The sequence below is a fragment of the Macrotis lagotis genome, chromosome 8 (assembly GCF_037893015.1).
Source record: "Macrotis lagotis isolate mMagLag1 chromosome 8, bilby.v1.9.chrom.fasta, whole genome shotgun sequence".
NCBI classification, from domain to species: domain Eukaryota; kingdom Metazoa; phylum Chordata; class Mammalia; order Peramelemorphia; family Peramelidae; genus Macrotis; species Macrotis lagotis.
In genome coordinates, this window is record NC_133665.1 from 25,072,259 (window position 1) to 25,093,534 (window position 21,276).

The following is a 21,276-nucleotide window of genomic DNA, read 5'->3' on the forward strand; positions in this document are numbered from 1 at the left end:
GGTGGTTGTGAGAGTTAAAATGAGAATGTATTTAAAATGCTTTATAAACCTCAAAGTACTATAAAAGTGTGAACTTTTATTAATTTCTTTTCTACATCACAGTCCTTCAGAAACAAGGGGTCAGCCATTACTTTGAATAAGTATGTTTGTATTTCAACTCAGTGTTGTCCTTCACTACTAGCCAGTACATAGTTTATTTTCCAGGCTTCTTGATCTATCCTCCTTCTTCTCACCTTCTGAATAATGGAAAGTTTTAATTGTTTGACAGACTCAGTAACTTCAACTGTTATGAATTAAATTAATGCAGAGAAGTTATGAAGACAAGCAAATGTTGCTTTCTATGTAGTAAGAAGGTAATAATATAATAATAACTAATTTATATAGGACTTACTATTTGCTTTTATAGTACCTCATTTCATCATCACAACCTAGCACCCTAGGTGCTATTCTTATTATTATCCCCTTTTTTTTCAGATGAAGAAATTGAGGCAAATAGGTTAAGTGACTTCTTTAGGGTTACGCAGCTAGTAGATATTTGAGGCAGGATTTGAGCTGAGAGAGTCTTCCTCAGTTCAGCCCCAATGCTTTATCCCCTGCTCCACCCAGCTACCAATCTTTGTAGTTACACCAAAAAATACAGCAGGCATGACATAGATTTGGGGAGCAGGTGTAATTGAAAGGAAAAAAGAGAAGTTTTGGACAAACTTAAAAGTTTTTTTAAGGTTCCTGCCTCCATCTTTTTTCTCTTCTTTTACATTGCTGCTCATTTCAGATGAATCTTGCTCATCTCTGATATTCATAGAATGTAAGAGTTGAAATAGACTTCAAAAATAAAAATGGGGCGGAGCCAAGATGGCAGCTTCTCCTAGGTGTTCTCTTCAAAATATTTCAAAAAAAATCTTAAAATTATGACTATAACTGAATTTTCAACAGACAGCACCCACAGAAAGATCCAGTGAGGCAATTCACCAGCCAAAGATAACCTGGAAAATAGTGGAAAAACTCTGTTCCAAGGGGTTAGAGGGGAGGCCCCCATCACAGTGAAGAAACTTCAGCCTCCCGGGAGCAGCCCCAGGGCTCCTGGGAGCAGTAGCTTCTGGCAGCAGAAGCAGTTTCCTGACCTGCATCCCAGGGAGAACCAAGCACAACTTGGAAGATCAGCTTGGAGACCTCTGCTAGAACCAGCACAAAGCCCAGACCCTGAGCACCACCACTTGGTGGGTGTGGCACTTAGCGTGGCTGGCAACCCAGATCCAGGAAACAGAAGCAGGCCCAGCAGAACCAGTAAGCAGGAGCCTCTAGGCAGCTGCTTGAGTGCTCAGCCCACTGAAGGTAAAGGAGAGGAGGGAGACTTCGGAGGTCTGTCCTCCGTCCCTGAAACAGGACTCTGGGACTCTGACCACATTCAGATCCTGTCTAGGCCCCCCCCCCAAATAGAACAGGGACCTTCCCCCCTCAGCCCTCTGGCAGAGGGGTACACTTGTCATTCACAGACCAGGAGAGCAGTCAGAGCCTCACACACTGAGGTCCTCTGTGGGGGTGTCCCAGTAAAATTCAAAAGCTCAGGAAGCACCCCAAAATCAGGCACAGGCAGGGGAAATGAGTAGGCAGCAAAAAAAAAGGAACCTGATCATTGACAAATACTTTGTGATCCCAAGGAGGATCAAAATATTCAGTTTGAAGATGAGGAAGTACAAGCTTCTACATCTAAAGACTCCAAGAAAAATGGGAGTTGGACTCAGGCTATGACAGAGCTCAAAAAAGATTTTGAAAATCAAGTAAGGGAGATAGAAGAAAAATTGGGAAAAGAAATGAGAGATGCAGGAAAAACATGAAAATGAAGTCAGCAGCTTAATCAAGGAGATCCAAAAAAATGCTGAAGAAAATAACCATGTTAAAAACCAGCTTAGGTCAAATGGATAAAACAGTTCAAAAAGTTATTGAGGAGAAGAATGCTTTAAAAAGCAGAATTGGCCAGATAGAAAAGGAGATAAGAAAGCTCTCTGAGGAAGACAAATCGTTCAGCTGTAGAATGGAGCTAAAGGAAGCTGATGACTTTACGAGAAATCAAGACACAATACTTCCACACCAAAAGATTGAAAAATTAGAAGAAAATGTGAAACATCTCATTGAAAAAACAACTGATCTGGAAAACAGATTCAGAAAAGATAATTTAAAAATTATTGGGATACCTGAAAGTCATCATCAGGAAAAGAGCCTTGACCTCATTTTTTAAAGAATTCCTACAGGACAATTTCCCAAATATCCTAGAAGCAGAGGACAAAATAGAAATTGAGAGAATCCACTGATCTCCTCCAGAAAGAGATCCAAAAAAAAAATCAAGTTCCAGAACTCCCAAGTCAAAGAGAAAATATTACAAGCAGCCAGAAGGACACAGTTCAGATATCATGGAGCTTCAGTCAGGATCACACAGGACTTAGCAGCAGCTACATTAAGGACTTGTAGGGCTTGGTAATATAATATTCTAGAAGACAAAAGAGCTTGGAATGCAACTGAGAATCAACTACCCAGCAAAACTGAACATCCCTCAGTGAACCAGGTGAATTTCAAATGTTCCTGTTGAAATGACCAGAGCTGAACAGAAAGTTTGACCTTCAAGTGCAGGACTTAGATAAAGCATAGAGAGTGGAGGAGAAGGGTAAATTATGAAGGACTTAATGATAATGAACTGCATGTATTGCTGCATAGAAAAATGATACTGATAATATTCATATGAACATTCTCATTTAATAGAGCAGGTAAAAGGAACTTGTATAGATGAAGCACAGGAGAGAGCTGAATTTGAAGGTATAATATATTGTAAAAATGGAGTCAGTGGCTAAAAGGAAAATGTACTGGGAATAAGAGAAAGGAGATGTAGAATAGGCTAAGATATTTTATATAAAAGATTTTTTTTTTGCAATGATATGGAAGGTGGAAGGTGAGGGGGAATAAGGGAACCATCACTCATCAGAAATGGCTCAGAGGGTATAGACTCTAGGGTTAAAAGGAGAGAAGGGGGACAGGGGGAATGGGGATGTGGGTGATGGAGGAGAGGCTAGATCATAGGAGAGAATAGTCAGATATAACACATTTTCTTTTTTGCTTTTTACAAGGTGCTGGGATTGGGTGACCTGTCTGGGACCATGGGGCCAGCTGATGACTGGGTCTCTGGGGTGATACTTGGGCTTGGGGCCTCTTGGCCCCAGGGCCAGTGCTCTGTCCACTGTGCCACTCAGCAACCCTGTGGCACATTTTAGAAGAGGGACAGAGTGAAAGGAGATGGTAGTGGGGAGCAATGGATGGAGGGAATTACAATCAGCAGCAACTGTGGAAAATTACCACACCAACTGCGATGGACTTATGATAAAAATGTGATCCACCCGAGAAAGAGCTGATGGTATCACAACACAAACTGAAACACATTTTTTCCTCCTTGTTTTACTTTATTTCTCAGGAGGTTCTATATTTTTTTCGGGAGGGGGCATTATGTTTACTCTTAAACAAGAATATTTTAGTAATGTATAAAGTCATATTAACCAAAAATGAAAAAAGAAAAAGAAACCAGGAGGGATAGAAATTCAGGAAAGCATAGATTTGCATGAACTGATGCTGAGTGAGATGAACAGAATTAGAAAAACACTGTACACCCTAACAGCAACAGTGGTGTGATCATTATCCTTGATGGACTTGCTCATTAGTACAACCATCAGGGACAATTTTGGGCTATCTGTGATGGAGAATACCATCTGTATCCAGACAAAGAATTATGGAGTTTGAACAAAAAGACTATTACCTTCAATTTAGAAAAAAAAAAACTTATCTTATTATGTAATTTTGCTATCTCTTATTCTTTATTTTTCTTCCTTAAGGATATGATTTCTCTCATCACATTCAACTTAGATCAATGCATACCATGGAAACAATGTAAAGACGTAACAGTCTGCCTTCTGTGAGGGGTGGGGGGGGGGAGGGAAGCAAGAATAGAGGTAAATTTGTAAAACTCAAAATAAATAAAATCTTTCATTGAAAAAAAAGTAAAAATAATTGGGCCCATTCTTGATTGGGATCCTCTACAGCATCCCTTACAAATACTCAAGGATACTTTTCTTGCAGTATTCCAGGGATAGGTCCATTCCTGTTGGAGACAGTATTGCTTTTCTGTAACCTGTACCTCTTCTTTGATCTTCCTGGGGAGCCAAGCAGAGCAAATCTCATCTCTCATCCACATGGTTGTCCTTCATCCCCTTGAAGACTGCAGCCCTTCCCCTCAGTCTTCTGGTTTTTCTGCTAACTCCCCCACCTTCCTTTAGCTGTTACTCTCATGACATTGGTCCCCAGTTTCCTCATCCACTTTGTCCTTCTTTGGACCCTCTCTAGCTTATTTGTTTTCTTATGAAAAAAAATGTTATGTAGAACTGAACACAGGATTCTGTGTGCTGAAATCGGGGCACAGTGTATTGGAACTGTCACTTCCTTCAGAGACTCTGTTCTTTTAATGTAGACCAGCACTTAAGAGACATAATCTGTGTCTGTTGACTGTCTGATTGAATATAGGAGCATGTGTAGTTTATCTAAGCTCAGAGAAGGGAGTAAAGGATGGGGCAGTTCTACCCCTCACAATAGCATGTTGTGTTGAGTTTATGGGCTCCTCCAGATCCTACTGGTATCTCCATGAAGCCTGAGACATAGGAGACCTGAGATCAAAAGGATAACAAAGTAACACAGTTGAGAGAGTGTTGAGCCTGGAGTCAGGAAGATATGTTCAAATTTAGCCTCAAATACAACTTAGCTGCGTGACTCTAGAACTTGGAAGTGAATTGAGTTCAACATTATGCCTGTCATAGTGTTTATTCTGAAATTTTTGTTGTGGAATAAGCTTTTTACCCTAAATAGGCTTAATTTCTTTGTCTTTCTGCTTTTTCTTAGTAATGAAATTCTACAGAAATTTTTTTGTTCACCACTTTAGAACTTTTCATTCCAATATATTATCATAAACATGATAAGAAATTCTTGTTGGACTTGTTCCTTACAGGATATGAAAATAAAAAGTCACCTGAGTATAAGAATGTGAATGGGGAAAAAGTTGGGAATATTATCTCTCTTGTGAGTTTGAGAAAGATTTAATTTAAATTTAACTTAAATAAAAAGATTGTTGTCCATTAGTAATGATCTAGGTGAGGTTAGATAGCATAAATTTGTAAAGGATGTTACAATTCTGTGATTTGATCCAGCATCATAGGATATCTTAGGGCTGCAGGGGGTTGCTTGGAATTGTGAATTAGCATGTTGGTAAAAGTTTCTGTATAAAGGGATTCAGGTGTGGAGAAAAATGCATCACTTAAATCAGGGCTGTCCAAGATAGCACTGCAGTGTGATTTTATGCCGTCTGTGGATTTACTAAATGCTTTAAATGAAACCAAGGTACCGCAGAGCTCTTGTAAAATGGCAAATCAAAATATATTGTCACTTGTTTCAATAAAAACTTAACTGACTGGGTAGAAGGCAAGTGAGACCAGAATTGTGAGTAAAAGGAAGAAGTGAGGGAACTAGACTTCCCAATAAACTCAGGAGGAGTATCAATAAGAGTAATGGTGTAGAATCAAGAAAGGAAAGGTCATTGCTAAAGAATTCAGAGTGGAGAGCCCTTAGTGATAGTAATATCTAGGTTGTTACTTTCCCATGTCCATTTGCTAGGGATGTGTGATCAGGTATAGGTTGAACTAAAATGACCTCTAGAGCCCCTTTCCACTTCAGAAAGTCCAAGAAAAATCCATCCTTTATATTGTTTTTTTTTTGTTTTTCAAAGGTGTTTCAAGACAAATAGTCATACAGTACCTCTTTATAATATTCTAGTGACAACTATTTAAAGAACTGACTCCAATAAATTTAGTTTCACTGTAAAATTAGATGAGGTGTTTGAATAAATTTGCTTTGTGTATGACTATTGTTTAAGAACTCCTTTCATAAACAGAAGAATCCTTTCATCATTAGACTGCTGAATAAGATTTAATTTGACATTCTCCTTACTATGACTCCTGTAGAAACTCATTTGCTCCTGAACTTCTCAACACATGCTCCCCTCCTCTCTGCTAACTCTACTGATGCTAATTAACCCCTTACTGTTCTTAAAATATTGCAGATTTCTTCTGAAGTCTCCATTCACCTTCCCTATTAATATCTGAATATATATCATAGTTAAGTATATCATTTATCATTGTTATTCAGAAAAATGAAAATTTTATGAACATTGGCTGAACTTAAATTTTTTGAAAAGAGAAAATAATGATGAACTTCATGTTTCTGATGCTCAATTTACATATAATTATGCTTTAATTCTAGAAAGTGTTTTTGAACTAATTTTTTTTTGTAAATCTGTATTAAAGTAATTGCAGGTAATACTGAACACTTTACAACTGACTGATAGCATTTAGTATATTTGTGAACCCTTTAAGTTCATAATGACAACAGCAAATTTTGTTTGTGTGCCTAATTTTTCTCTGTGATCATAACTGCTTCAAATAAGATTTTTATCCCCTTAAAATTAAACTTTATTTTAGAATAAAGGAATAAAATGTCTAACAAACTCTAGCAAAAATAGTGTGTTTATTATTTCTGAGTAAGGCACAATATTCATGTTATTTCAGCTTTTTTCCAATTTTGTTGCCAATTTTGTTCATATGTATAAGAGGCAGGTTATAATTAAGCATACTTGCCTTAGAGGCAAGAAGATCTGACTGCAAACCTTAGTGGGGTAATTTACTTGCTTTATGACTTGGGCAGGTCTCATTATTATCTGAATCAAGTTTTTGTGGAGAAAGAATCTTTACAGCATATTGAATTGAAATTTGGATGATCTTTTTTATATTTAGTTTTTCCTTCAAAGACATAATTCAGTAAGAATATTATTCTCTGAATGTGTAAATATTTTCAGTTTACAGAAAAAACTACAACATGTGCAGACAACACAACCTCACCTTGATAAGGTAAAAAACAAAATTTTAAGTTATATAAGTTTTCTAGTGTAGTTTGACTTAAAAAATCTTTATGAATATGTTTGAGAACTATGCCACCAGTCTGTGCACAGCACAAGGTTAATTTTTAAAACATTTTGGACTAACTACTTAAAAATTCTATTCTAGGTAGTAGTGATTCATTTAAATAAAAATTGCCTTGAACTCTTCCATTCTTTATGTAGAGAAGGTAGATTATCTTGAGTCAGTTTTTCTAAAATTGTAATTCCTTTTCCCCTCACTGCTCCCAAAGAGCTGGTACCTGAAGCTGATGGGACAAAAACAAATATGTTATTCACATTCATCCCTTTCTTCAAGATTCTTTATAAACAAACTTCTCAGAACTCTGGAATACTCTGAGTTAGAATGAAAACCAAGGGACATAGTAGACCCTCTCACTGAATCTGGAATGGATTTGTGGATGGACTGTGTTCTTTTTCCCCCATTCCACCCTTGTCTTCTGGGACTATTACTGACTTTTTTTTTTTTTAAACATTCTTGGTCATTATAAATCTTGCAAAAATAATAGCAACTAATTCCAGGAAACTTGTAAGAGAAAGTGTAGAAGTGATCTTAGAATATATTTCAGGAAATTGAGACCTAAAGAGGGAACTTGACTTGGCCAGAGTCACAGAAATGAGTAATATAATGTAAAATGACAGGGGCAACAGTCAAACCATATAGTACTTCACTCCAACATATATTATATTGTAAATATTACACCACATTGCCTTCCCCTCAAGTAAGAATATCTTATTTTTTGTCCTGGAGAACTTTTTTTGAGGAATTCAAGGTTTACAGCTTTTTTTTTTTCCCAAAGTGACTTTGCCTACCAATCAAGTAAGATGACACAAAAATGGCTATAGACTGCTTTTGGAGAAAACAAACTCTTTCAGAACATGTCACATCCAGTGGCTTCAGGGGCAGAAACGGTCAATATATAGAAGCATATAATATAGAAATTTTTAGGGGAGTTACTAATGGTTGCAAAGTAAACTGAAAGATTTGGCAATTACCTTAAATAAATGGGAACCCCAAATTGTTTTCTCATGAAATATATATTTATGCTAGGTAAAGACATTTTTAGCTTTTTTTACATGACTTCAGTTGTACTTTGGGCTGTAGCCTTATTATGATTTACGATATAGTAGTAGTAGCAGCTAGACAAAAAAGTCTAGATGGGTAAAAATAGATGATTTTTTTCTGTCAACCCCTGTTGTTCTTTTCTCAAATTCCTTGTTTCCTTGTAGAATTATGAGGATCCAGGTAGCATTCCATATGTAGTCTAGAATAAAAGGTCTGATTCAGTTAAAGATTTATAGTTTCCCCTTCCAGCATGGTCAGAATACTGTAAGCAGATAGTTTGAAAGGTTTTTTTTTTTAATATTGTAGTTGGAGTGATTGGGGTCACCAATTAAAGATTAAAAGATGAAGATTGATAGTATTTTTGAATAGTGAATGAATTCATGTATATGCCTGGGTGGGATTTAAAACTGCTCAGGATTTGTTATAGACGGCTGCAAAGTGTATGGATAAAAACCTTTTCTCCTAGTAAAACAGCAGGCACTTTGAGAATAGCACAAATGAAGCACAGAAGACTAGGCAAGATTTGAATGAATAGGAGGTGGGGTGGGGAGGATAGGATAGACTACCATAAGGGCTGTCTTAGCCTGACTCCATGGGCTTAAGAAAGAAAAAGAGAGATAGATATCCTTGCAAGGTGTGGAAAGAGCCCAGCTTGGCCCCCCTCCATACACTTCTGTAGGGGTGGCACTTAGTGAGTGGTCTAGCACCTGGCTCCAGGTGTTCTCCATTAGGCAAGCTACATCCTGGTCCTTCTTGTCCCAGGGCATATGACCAACATATCCTTATACATCAGAGTAAGCTTGATCTATCAGTGACTAAAGTCAGGTAGCTGGAAACCTGAAGGTGGAGGTTGGGAATGAGGAGACAGTATAAATTTTATATTTTTACAAAATTTAACAGTATAAAAGATTATAATATCTATTTCCAAGTTACAAATCTCCCATGTCCATAATTCCCTGCATCCATATAACTTTCCCTAATAAATTGCCTTAATATTTTGCTCTTCATTTTTTTCACTTGAAAGAGTAGTATCTTTATATTAATGACTATTCACAGTACCAGTAAGTTCAGTCTCAAACTTCTACAAGTAAAATCATCCTTGCTATCTCAAGTTACATATACTCTAGTTTAAAAAAATAAAGCAACATTACTATATTTAAACAAAAGGTCTATGTCAGTCTTTTTCCGCCTAATATTGATTAATTTTAGGCTGTTTTATCATTTTTAAAGTCGGAAGCTACTGGAAACCATAGCAACTCAAACTGACCAATTTTTTATTTGTAAATTCTTTGGTGTTCTTTACACTGACTGGTATAATCAAGTTGACTCAATAGTCTTAATGCTTTGAAAATTATCTTTATTTTAGAAAGAATTTTGTGAGTTAAAAGATATTTAAATATCAATAAAAAAACTTTAGATTTCCAAATGTCAGATACTTTTCTCTGATATAAGGCATTGTTCTGTGAAATAGAATAGACTGTGAAATAGACTGTCCATAAACTAGTAAGAATTCACTGGGAACAACATATACAGCAATAGAGAACCTGAAACAAAATTAATTTTTTGGGTAATGGTTAAACAAATTGTGGTACAAAAATGTAATGGATTATTACTGCTACATTCAAGAAAGGATGATACATGGGAATTATGGGAAGACATATAAACCCCTATTCCTATCTTTTTCTGTGTTCTCCAGCATGTTATGCTTATCACAAACCTCCCCTTCTCTAATCTTCATTGTCTTCCTATCTGCTGGTTTCTTCCTTGTTGACCAACATATATGTTTGTCTCCCCAATTAAAAAAAAAAAGTCAGTTGACCCTACCATTTTCACTGTTATATCTCTCCTCTTAGCTAAACTCTGAAAAAGCTGTCTCTACACTCAATGATATAGCTACCTCCTTTCTTCTTTTCTTTGAACCCTTTGTTCTCTGGCCTCCAAACTCATGACTTAATTGAAACTGCTTTCACCAAAGTTACCAGTGAACTTTTAATTGTTAAATCTTTTCTTTTTGTTCAGTCCTTATCTTTCCTCGCTTCTTTGGAACATTTGACCTGATAACCTCCCTCTCTAGAATGCAGTTTTTGTGACACTTTCTCTCTTGCTTCTCTCACCTGTCTTGACTGCTTCTTCCTAGTCTACTTTACTGGTTCTGCATTCATGTTCACTAGTTTCTGTTCTGGACCCTTTTATCTTATTTTCCACTTGTTTGGGGATCTCTTTAGCTCCTTTTGTTTCAATTATTATCTTTATGCAGATGACTCCTAGATGTCTAAATATCCAGTCCTGTTAATATCCACTGAGTTTTTTTTCATCATTAGCTTCCCATAGACATGCCAAATCAGAACTCATTATCTCCCCCCCCCATTATATACTTTACTGTTGTCCAGAACACCATAATCCTTTCAGTTACCTAAATCCACAACCTCAATTCTTCACTCTCCCCCTTTATATAGTCATTTCCCAAATCTTATCTTTTCCTTTTCTACCACAGCTCTCATATAGGTCCTTTTTTCTCCACATCATCCTAGACCAAGTCTTCATCATTTCTTAGATGAACTATTACATAGCTTCCAATTTGAGGATTATTGAGAAATAAGCTTGGATATACCTTACAGTCACCAATTTGCTGTCAGACCAATCAGACCAAAGCACCACTTGGTGCTTTTCCCAGCATTGCTGGAGCACTGTGATGCCTTGCTAATAGGTGGGATGGGGGGTAAGGGTGGGGTGTGGATAGGGAATCATATCCGTAAAGCAAAGGAGTCCCAGAGAGACATCCCCACAAATCCCGTTTCCTATGAAGTCTGGCCAAGACGTGAAATGGTTCTGGAAAAGACAGTGAGAAGGATGTCTTTGCACAATATTCCCCTCACTGAAATAAATATAACATGCAAGTCTTGTGTTATCATAGCTTCTAAAGTAATTTTTTCCTAAAACATTGGTCTGACTGCACAAAATCTAGTGGTTACCTGTTAATTGATTGATAAGGTTTTTTTTGCAAGATAAATGGGGTTAAGTGGCTTGCCCAAGGCCACACAGCTAGGTAATTATTAAGTGTCTGAGACTGGATTTGAACCCAGGTACTCCTGACTCCAGGGCCAGTGCTTTATCCACTGCGCCACCTAGCTGCCCCGATTGATTAGTTCTTATCTTTCGTTATCTAAGAAAACCAAAATTATGTCATTCATTGGGTTGGATTCAAGTTACAGTCTGTCAGACTGTGACTGATCAGACCAATATAAGATTGGAATGTTGTATCATAGGTCGGGCATAAATAGTCCATGTGAACACCTGCAGTGGGTTCTCCAAACTTATATTTCCTTTGAACTGCCTCAATTCTTTCTTGTCTCTCTGATGAGGGTGTGCCATTGGGTAGACCTGTGCAGTGTCTCCCATGCTGAATAATCATCTCTAAAGTTCTTAAGAGAGACCTTCAGAATTTCCCTGTATTGCTTCTTCTAACCTCCTTGGTTCTCCATTAAAATGGTGTTTCTGAAAAGTGTATGTTTGGCTGTCTAGCTCACCTGCCAGGTGATAGACTCTCCCCAAGACAATTTAGATGGAAGTGATTCAGTTTCCTGCCATGGCCCTCAAGGTAGCCTCTGAAGCTGAGATGCAGCAAAATGTGGATTTATGCTCTGCTGCTTGGTGCTAACTTTGGCCTAACAATTAACACCCAAGAAAGCTCCATCAGCCAGCACCACACCTTTCATATGTGGAACCACTGGTTACAGCAAATGGAGAAGTTTTGAATACTGTTCACTTACCTTGACAGTATACTTTCCAGGATAGTACACATTGATAATGTGTTTGACACATACATTGCCAGAGCTAGCTCAGTGTTTTGGAGGCTTGAAAAGAAAGTGTGGGAGAGAAGTATTAAACTGACTACAAAACTGAAGGTCTACAGAGCCATTGTGCTGTGAAAATACATGCCTGTGAAACTTGGACAGTCCCATTAATTGTTCATAAAATAAAATAAAATAAAATAAAATATAACCCTAGTTCCTTCTACATTCTACTTCTTACTATACTCATCCTGGTTCTACTTCCCCTTCTTCACAGGATTATCTTGCCCCTTCTAACTAGATGTCATTCCTTCCTCAATTTCCCTTCTTAGGATTCCCTCTTTGTCTTCTTAAAGATTCCAAATTTCCCAAAATGTTACAGCATTCCATCCCTTTTCTCTTAAAATTACCTAGTATGTACTTGATGTATCTATTCACAAATTTGTCTCCCTTTCAAATGTAAGTTTAGATTTTTTTCTTTGTGTCTCTCTCTAACCTGACTAGTAGTCAACACTGATGCCTCTTGAAGTGAACTAAAAGAAGCAAACAGTGGTGACAATGACCATAACTATGTAAATGGAAAGAAACAAAAGTTGCTTAGAGATCCAGTTTAGGCCTTGAAGAAGAGAGATGTACCTTCCTCACAAGTGGGGTGTGGCAGGGTGCACTACATTTGTAGACAATTTTGGGTTAATTAATTTTGCTGGACTTATTTTTATTTTTTATTTCTTGCATAGAATAGTTTAGGAAGAAGGGAGCTATTATTAGAATGTAGGCATCTTCAAACAAAAGATGAATAAAATGTTTTTAAAATAAAATATTGTTTTTAATTAAAAGCACTTGTTCTCTTCACAACTGGTCAGAATTTAATTCTTAAATTGTACTTTAATGCTTGTGATTCACTGTCAAATAATTCCTGCCTCTAGATAATCGGCTTTTTATTTAAACCTTTTTTGTTTTTCTAGTAATTAATAGATTTGCTGGAGGGTAACAGTTGTAAAGAACCTGAATATAATTACAAAATCCCCTTTCAACTTTGAAACACCCTCATTTTAATGGCCCTCCAGCTTTTGCTTTTTTAAGGGAAAAATAGGTTTCTCTTATCTGCTTAAGCACTTTAGTACCCATAAATGCAAAATGTAAATATAGCCTGAAATCTTTGAGGAGAAAAAGTTAGCATATGAATGCACCATTGAATATTTATTGTTGCTGTTTTGTTTGTGTTCTGTGTGTTGTGGATTTCTGTTACTCAAAAGAATAGTCCTGCTAAATTAACCATTGGAAATTAATTGAAAGTGTGTTTTCCGTTGTACTGTACTTTTAGCTTCCTCCTCAGCCTCCACTGGTGCTATTTACAGAAGGAAAACTTCCATAATTCCCCTAATTAAAAAAAAAAGTTTTGCTTTTTTTTTTAACTTCATTGTCATTTCCATTATATCCCTTTCCTTTGTCTCCTAAAGAATCATTCCTCCCTAGAAAGAATAAAAAAGGAAAGATAAAGCAGTTCAGTATATATACAGAGATGCACACCCATACTTAGGAAGGCTGGGAGTGCATTTTCTCACCCCTAGGTCCATACTTGTTCATGATAATTACAAGTTCAGTTTGAGTTTTTGTTCTTTATATTTATATTGTTACTTAATGATTGTGTATTCCATTACATTCATGTATCATAATTTGTTTATCCATGCCTCATTCAAAGGATACCTACTTTATTATCAGAAAAAGTAGTGCTGGGAATTATTTTGATTCCCCAGGTTTGTTTTTAACCTTATATGAACAGAGCCTAGCATAGAGTTTTGAATATAGTAGACTTCTGATAAATACTTATTGAATTGCATTACTGCTCTAACCTGCTGGTTGGTCTCCCAGCCATAAGACTCACCCCTTTTTGTCTGTGATCTTACTAGGGTACAGACCAGACCATGTTACCCTCCTGCTCAATAAACATCTCCAGGATCAAGCATTTAAAAGCTTCTGTTTGATTTAAAGCCCTTCCTAACCCCCCCCCCCCAACTTTTCAGTCTCCTTACACCTTAAACAGCCTACCCCAAACACAAACATATCCTTTGACCAGTAGCACTGGCCTCCTTGCTCTTTCTCCTTATATGCTCTGTCATTTCCTGATTGACCATCTCTCAGTCCTGTCCCTGTGGCCTCCCATCCTCCTCCTCTTGCTTCCCTAGCTTGCCTGCCTTCCTTCCAGTTTCAACTCAAAACCCCCTTTCATAGAAAGCTTTTGCCAGTCTCTTGCAGGCACTGGAGTGCCTTACCTCCATCCACACCTCCTAATTTATTCTGCATATAGCTTGTATGTACATGGTTGCCTCTTGCCTTTCCATCTCAGCACTTAGGATAAGGCACATAGTAGGTTCTTAATAAACGTTTATCAACATGCCTGGGTTAAATAAAGAATGCTGTCACAAACAGATGTAGAAATCCCTTCACCTGGGAGTGTACCTTCTTGAGATGTTGACTCCAGGAATCAGGAAGAGGAAGTAATGAAAGTAGTGTGTACTTGATCCCATAATAATTGCAGCTGTGGCAAGTGTCAAGCCCCCTGAATTTGGTGTCAATGTACCTGTGTTCATATCCTTGCTATGCTCCTAATTCCTGGTAGGTGACCTTGGACAAATCACTTAATTTACTTCCCCATTGACAAAGTTTGATGCTGTGATGGATCCTATGATTCATCTTTCCTATACCCATAGGAAAAAAAAGTGACTAGGTATTTGAACAAACAAATTTAAAATTAAGTTCTTAAAAATAAATTCTTTTGTTTTGCTGTCTTGATATTTGAAGTAAAAAAAAAATATGTCCTTACTTTTTATAGGATACCTAATAAAGAAGGGTATTGTTTCATTCACTCAGATTTTCAACCTCAGTATCATCCTTGTTTCTTTATTCTTATTTGTACTCACCCTCCCCCCCGCCCCCCCAAGCAGTTGCTAGTCTTGTTTCTCTCAACAATAACTCACAATTTTCCCCTCATACCCTAATTCAGCTCTTCATCACTTCTGTCCATATTCCTTCTATTTGGTGTCCTTGCCTGAAGCTCCTCTCCCACATCCAGGACCATCTTCCACAGTTTCCAAAGTGAGTTCTCTCTCACACGCACAAATACACACACACAAATACACAACACACACAAACACATACACTCAACAGAAACTTAACTCATTTTTCACTGTGTCTAGAGTGCAGGAAAGAAATTCAGTTAATAACTATGTATAGATGGTCTTTCATTTACAAAGATGAAGCAAGTTCATTTAATTAGCCATCTACTTTCAAATCCACTTCCAATCTACCAGCTACCATCAGGCTATGTAGATTTTATATATATCACAAAATTTCAGAATGAGAATATATTTAGTGGCCAGGAAACCAGTCACTAAGTCATCCTGCTTTAGGAGTATGTATTACCTCAGCTGAGTTGACAGCTCTGGTGTATTTTGAGTATTTTAAATGAATTAGCAACCTTTTAAACAATAAAGCTAATATTGTCTGTGTTGCCCCCTCGAAGGTCTAAGAAATGGTCAGGAGACAGTAGAAGAGAAAAGCAAAGCCAAAGAAGAGATAAAGATGAGAAAGAAATCCACAAGTAGATGGAGAAGGATAATAATAGGAAGGATGGAGGAAAAGGTTACAATTCTCATAATTATCCCTGGACTCTATTAGTAATTGTGGCTATTGTAAGATATTGTTATCAAAAAATGCTGATATAATATCTTTTTACAGAGTATTGTTACAGTCACATTTGAAGTACCAGGAAGTATAAATGAAGAAAATCTAAATCTTTTTATTCAAGTAAGAACTGTTTCTATTATACTTATTTTAAAATTTCCATATTATTACATTATTATTGCCACTGGCAAAAATTTCTTTAAAATATGTTCTTATCTGCAGAATCTTCTGTGGGAAAAGACTGTGAAAAATAAGGCAGATAGTCACATGGAAATCATCCGACTAAAGGTTCAGTATTAAAATTTCTGCTATTTTATTGTAGCTATTTTTTAAAAGAAGTATTTTATGGTTGGAGGGCACATACTTTATTTTTCTTTTTAGCACTGGGCCTGGAAAGGGGGACTTTTCAAACCACTATATAAAGAATGATTGACTGGCACAGTTCCTTTTTTTGTTGTTGTTTTAGCTAAAACATTGGAATGTTATTCCATGCTCTGTATTCCAACCTCTTGTCTTGCTAAAAGCTTTCCTGTGGTGAATTTCTTGCCTTTGCACTTGCTTTAGGTCAGTGAAGGATGAAGATAATCTTAAGTTTTCCTTTGGTTTTATTTTTTCAAAATAGTTTTATGACCAGAAATGTCAATATTAAGGACTATGATGCAGCTATCCTTTATTGAACTTTTTTGATGCATCAGTGTGGTTACTGAGGCTTAGAGGAAAGAAGGAAAATTGTATCTATTTGGTCAATAAATATTTGTTGACTGGGTGTTAAACTTTTGCACTTGAGGTTTTTGTTAAAATTGTTTGATACTATTTTTTACAAATCAGTCAGGGGTTAGCTTGATAATAGTATAGGAAGAAATTGAGTTTCCCAATGTTAAATTTTAATGCATTTTTCCACACAAGCTTATAGTAATAATAATAAATTAAAATTTTAGTATCATTATATTATATTATAATATTATAACATATATTATATATGAATAATTATATAACAGTACAATGTAAAATATAAAAATTTACAAATAGTTAAAAGTTGAACATCAGATGACATGTTCACATTGTCTTTTCTCAAAAACCAAAGCAAAGATGAACTCTTGTACAAATAGTAGCATTCTGTATTATGTGATGATTCATTAAGTTATTAATTTATGTGGGACTTTGTGTGAAAACAGGATCACTTTACTGCCTGAAGCCAAAATCCTATAATCGCTCAGACTCCTCCATAGAAACTGTGAACAAGTAAAGGAACTTAGGAGTGGAAGAATAATCAGTAGAAGCAGGTGAACGTCTAACAAAGATCCTGTTTTGTAACATACGGTATCTCTAAGAGACTTTAGAGGTCAAGAGACAACAGAACCCTCCTGAAAAGTGGAAGTTTTAGGAAGCTTGTCTGGTTCTCTTCATTCCCCTGTGTTCGGGAATTACCATTAATAGTACTTACTGTTTTATCGGTATTTCCTTTCCAAAGAAGTATCACCTTAAAATAGAATGGGAATTATTGTGCCTCTGGCATTGGTATGCTTACTTTTAGGTTAGAGTTGGAGTTGATCAATAATTGTCCTTATGAGCAGGGGCTGGTGTCTATTAAAGACAAACCACACCAAGTGATTATCCAAGGGGTCCATGAGCTGTATGACCTGGAAGAGACTCCAGTGAGGTGGCTGGATGACACTGAGAGAACCAACAAACTGGTGCTAATAGGTAAGTAACTGACAACCCATGTCAGAAGGAAATCACTTTTCAGCTACCAAACCATAAGTAGGTGTTTGGACTGAGTGCTTTTAACTGAAATTAGTTAATGATTATGTTTTAATTATAAGCAAAAATCTCTGTTAACCTAAAATGTGAGACAGGTTTTAAAACAAACTTCTTAGGATCTTTAGAATTGAAAAATCCAAATCCCTTTTTAAAGTATATAGCTTGAAGGTGATTCCTTTCTGACTTATAAAAGGCTATTACCCCAACCCCCCAATATGTAGACTATGTGGTGTTAAGTAGTCTCTGATTAATATTTTGTTAATTAATAAGTAGTCTCTGATTAATATTTTGTTCTCTTTACAGGCAGGAACTTAGATAAGGAAATCCTTAAACACCTATTTATAGCTACAGTAACTGAGAAACAAGAAAGCAATTGACACTACATTTCAAAGAAGACAAGATCTATCCTTAATGCTAGAAGCATTTCTAAATCAAAAGATTGAATGATATACTGGAGGAATCAATTTTCTTCTGTTCAAGAATCCATTTCTTGATCACTGTTATGGAGTCTAAGATTTTGTTTTTTAAGTTTTTTTTCTCATCTATGTGATTCATTAAAAATTGTAAAATTTTCAGCATTAAATATTGTAAGATTTTCAGCATATACTATGTATTTCTTAGGAAATGCTTTGAATTCAGCAGGCATTTATTCAATACCTACTTTGTGCAAAGTTTTGTAATAAATCCTGGAAATATAAAAACAATAAAAAGCTGACTCCCTACCATTGAAGCCTGTGGGTCTACTGGGAACAAAGTTTATTTCAGATAGGTGTCACTAAAACTGCCTTTTCAGAATTGACTTTTAGGGGGTTTTTTTGTTTTTGTTTTTTTTTGCAAGGCAATGGGGTTAAGTGGCTTGCCCAAGGCCACACAGCTAGGTAATTATTAAGTGTCTGAGGCCGGATTTGAACCCAGGTACTCCTGACTCCAGGGCCGGTGCTGTATCCTCTGCACCACCTAGCTGCCCCTATAATTGACTTTTAAGATGAACCTGATTGTCAACAACCTGTAGATAGCACATTTTGCAGATAAGTTAACTGAGCCCATTACTTCAAGTTTGTTAGGATTCACTCTGATAAGGCTTTTTGATTTCCAAATTCAGTTCTTCCCTTAATATTATGTTTTAAAAATAGCAGTGGTGACATTGATGGATATAAGTTTTTACATCACTCAGTACCCAGGGTTCTAGATGTTAGAGGTTAGAGAGATGAAGATCACTTTCTTAGAAAATTATAAAATTTTTGAAGTTGCTCAAAGATATTCCTCACATTGTTTCTTTCTGGAGGAGGAAAAATAAAGTAAAAAGTGCCTAGGAGACACCAAAAGAAAACCAACAAGGAAGCAAAGAAATGCTGGGCACCTGTGAAAACAATGAATTGGGGGCGGCTAGGTGGCAGTAGTGGATAAAGCACCGGCCCTGGAGTCAGGAGTACCTGGGTTCAAATCCAGTCTCAGACACTTAATAATTACCTAGCTGTGTGGCCTTGGGCAAGCCACTTAACCCCAATTGCCTTGCAAAAATCTAAAAAACAAAACAATGAATTGTATTCATTAGGTAGATTTTGAAATAGAAATATTTTATATTGGATCCTCTCATGTTCTGCTGTGTTTAGGGGAATTTTTTCTATTTTGTATATAAGTTTAAAATTCAAAAATTGCCTCAAAAAATGCATCTTCTTACAATAAAAGGAAAATGGGGGTGGCTAAGTGGCACAGTGGATAGAGCACTGGCCTTGGAGTCAGGAGTACCTGAGTTCAAATCCGGCCTCAGACACTTAATAATTACCTAGCTGTGTGGCAAGGGCAAGCCACTTAACCCCATTGCCTTGAAAAATCTAAAAAAAACCCAAAATAAAAAAAACCCACAAAAAATATATAAAAAGCTTAAAAATCAAAAACAGGACCACAAAATGAATATGAAACTGATCTTAGGGTGCATTGATATTAGAAAACATAACAAGAATTCCAGATGAAAATAAAGCAGTATTTTTCTGTTTCACATTGTCATCCCAAGTTCATTACTTTCTAAATGGATGGCAATGTTGATGAGTTAGCATTAAAAAGTGAAAACAGACAGCAAAAGTTTTCTGAGGCTAGATCATTGATGCTTATAGGGAGATAATGCCCAACTTCTGACATTACTTGTCAATCTCATTTTTGTTTTTTCTGACCTTGAAATACAGAATGATGCTAAATGCTCGTTCCCCTAACAATGGCTTTTTGATGTTAAGAACAATCTTCTTGGCAGCACAGATTTATTACATGTTAATCACCTGGAGTGGCTTCAGGCCCAAAGAGGCTATTTTCCTCAAAAGGCTTGTATTGTTCAGTTTCTCATATTTAGCCCCAAAATTAGCTACATTCTGTAATTCTCTTAACTAGCTTACCCAGGGAAAGTATTGAAAGTGATCTTGGGTGAAGCTACTATATATTAAATGTAGTCCTTCTTTAAAAAAAAAATGAAGGGAAAAATAAGTTGATCTTTTTAATAGGCCAGCAAAGAGACTGTAAAGGGTTATGATCTATTTCAAAGTAAATTTACTATGTGCAATGAGAAAGGGATCACAATAGACAACACAATACAAATTTTCACAAAATGAGTTGTATTGGCAGTTTTAGTATACAGAAATAAATGGATCCAGTCCATAGACTTAGACCAATATTTAGTACCTCAAATTGTGAAGTAGGACACAGAAATCACAAAACTGTTTTTTTCCCACCCCCCCCTCAAATAAAGGATCGCCAGAACACCTAGGTTTACTGAAAAGATATCCAGTCACATGAATAAATTTTTAAATGTAACTTTTAAAAACGTTTTATGATTTTTAATAGTTCTAGATTCTCTCCTTCCACCCATTGAGAAGGCAAGCAGTGAGACTCCAGAGGAAAAAGTGATGAAGTCAGGACATCACCCTCATGATGTCATTACTTCAAGGATAAAGACAATACCAATATGATTTCAGTTATACATATGAAATCATATGAAAACATTTCCATATTAGCCTTGTTGCGAAATTTTAAAAGAAAGAAAAAGTGAAAAATTATATTTCATTTTGTACTTGACAGTTCAGTTCTCTGGAGGTGGGCAGCATTTTTCAGCCTAAATTCTTTGAAATTGTCTTGGATCTGGGGCGGCTAGGTGGCTCAGTGGATAGGGCACTGGCCCTGGAGTCAGGAGTACCTGAATTCAAATCTGGCCTCAGACACTTAATAATCACCTAGCCGTGTGGTCTTGGGCAAGCCACTTAACCCCATTACCTTGCAAAAACTAAAAAAAAAAATTGTCTTGGATTGACCAGTAGCTAAGTCTTTCACAAATGGTCATCCTTACCATATAGCTGTTACTGTATACAATTATCTCCTGGTTCTGTTCACTTTATTCTGCATCAGTTCATTTAAGTTCCCAGGTTTTTCTGAAATAATTCTTTTAGTTTAGTTTTAAAGTAGGTTATTGTAGGCTAGGGGAAAATATTTCTCTTCCCCTTTGGCCATACTTTATGTTTAGAAATGTCTTTAAAAAAATTTCTTTGTGATGTTAAAATCTGGGATTTAGGAATGTCTTTCCTTCTCTACCATGAAGAGAGTAAAAATAAGAATGGAGATCTCCTGAGACATAGGTTGCTGTGTAGGTAGGTAATCAAAGGGCCTTGGAACCTTACCCATTTGATTAATTAATGGTCAGGGATGCCAGTCCATCTAGAATTGTCATGGACCTGAGAGGCCATCTTGTTCAATTCCTTCATTTCACAGATAAGGAAACTGTCCTAGGAGTTAACTAAGATTGAAGCCAGATCCTCTCAATCAGCTAGAACTCTTTCCACTGGTCATGTATTGAATATTTAGGAAAGAAAGAAAATTGCTTAACTCTGAATTTTTCTGGTTAGAAAACAGGATTGAGTCCAGACTAAGGGACAAACTGACAGGTGAAACTTGGAGAAAGG

General features: G+C 36.4%; 1 protein-coding gene across 1 annotated transcript in view; it reads left to right on the top strand.

Moving 5' to 3' along the window:
- LOC141495333 (zinc-regulated GTPase metalloprotein activator 1A-like) overlaps nt 1–18,078 on the top strand; it is a 58,579-nt gene extending 40,501 nt beyond the window's left edge. Inside the window, exons 11-15 of the mRNA XM_074196535.1 lie at nt 6,935–6,986; nt 15,629–15,697; nt 15,797–15,862; nt 17,149–17,278; nt 17,639–18,078. Of these exons, the coding sequence (XP_074052636.1) occupies nt 6,935–6,986; nt 15,629–15,697; nt 15,797–15,862; nt 17,149–17,278; nt 17,639–17,712 (391 nt within the window). The 3' untranslated portion in view covers nt 17,713–18,078. The remainder of the gene's footprint in view (nt 1–6,934; nt 6,987–15,628; nt 15,698–15,796; nt 15,863–17,148; nt 17,279–17,638) is intronic.
- Nucleotides 18,079–21,276: the final 3,198 nt, after the last annotated feature.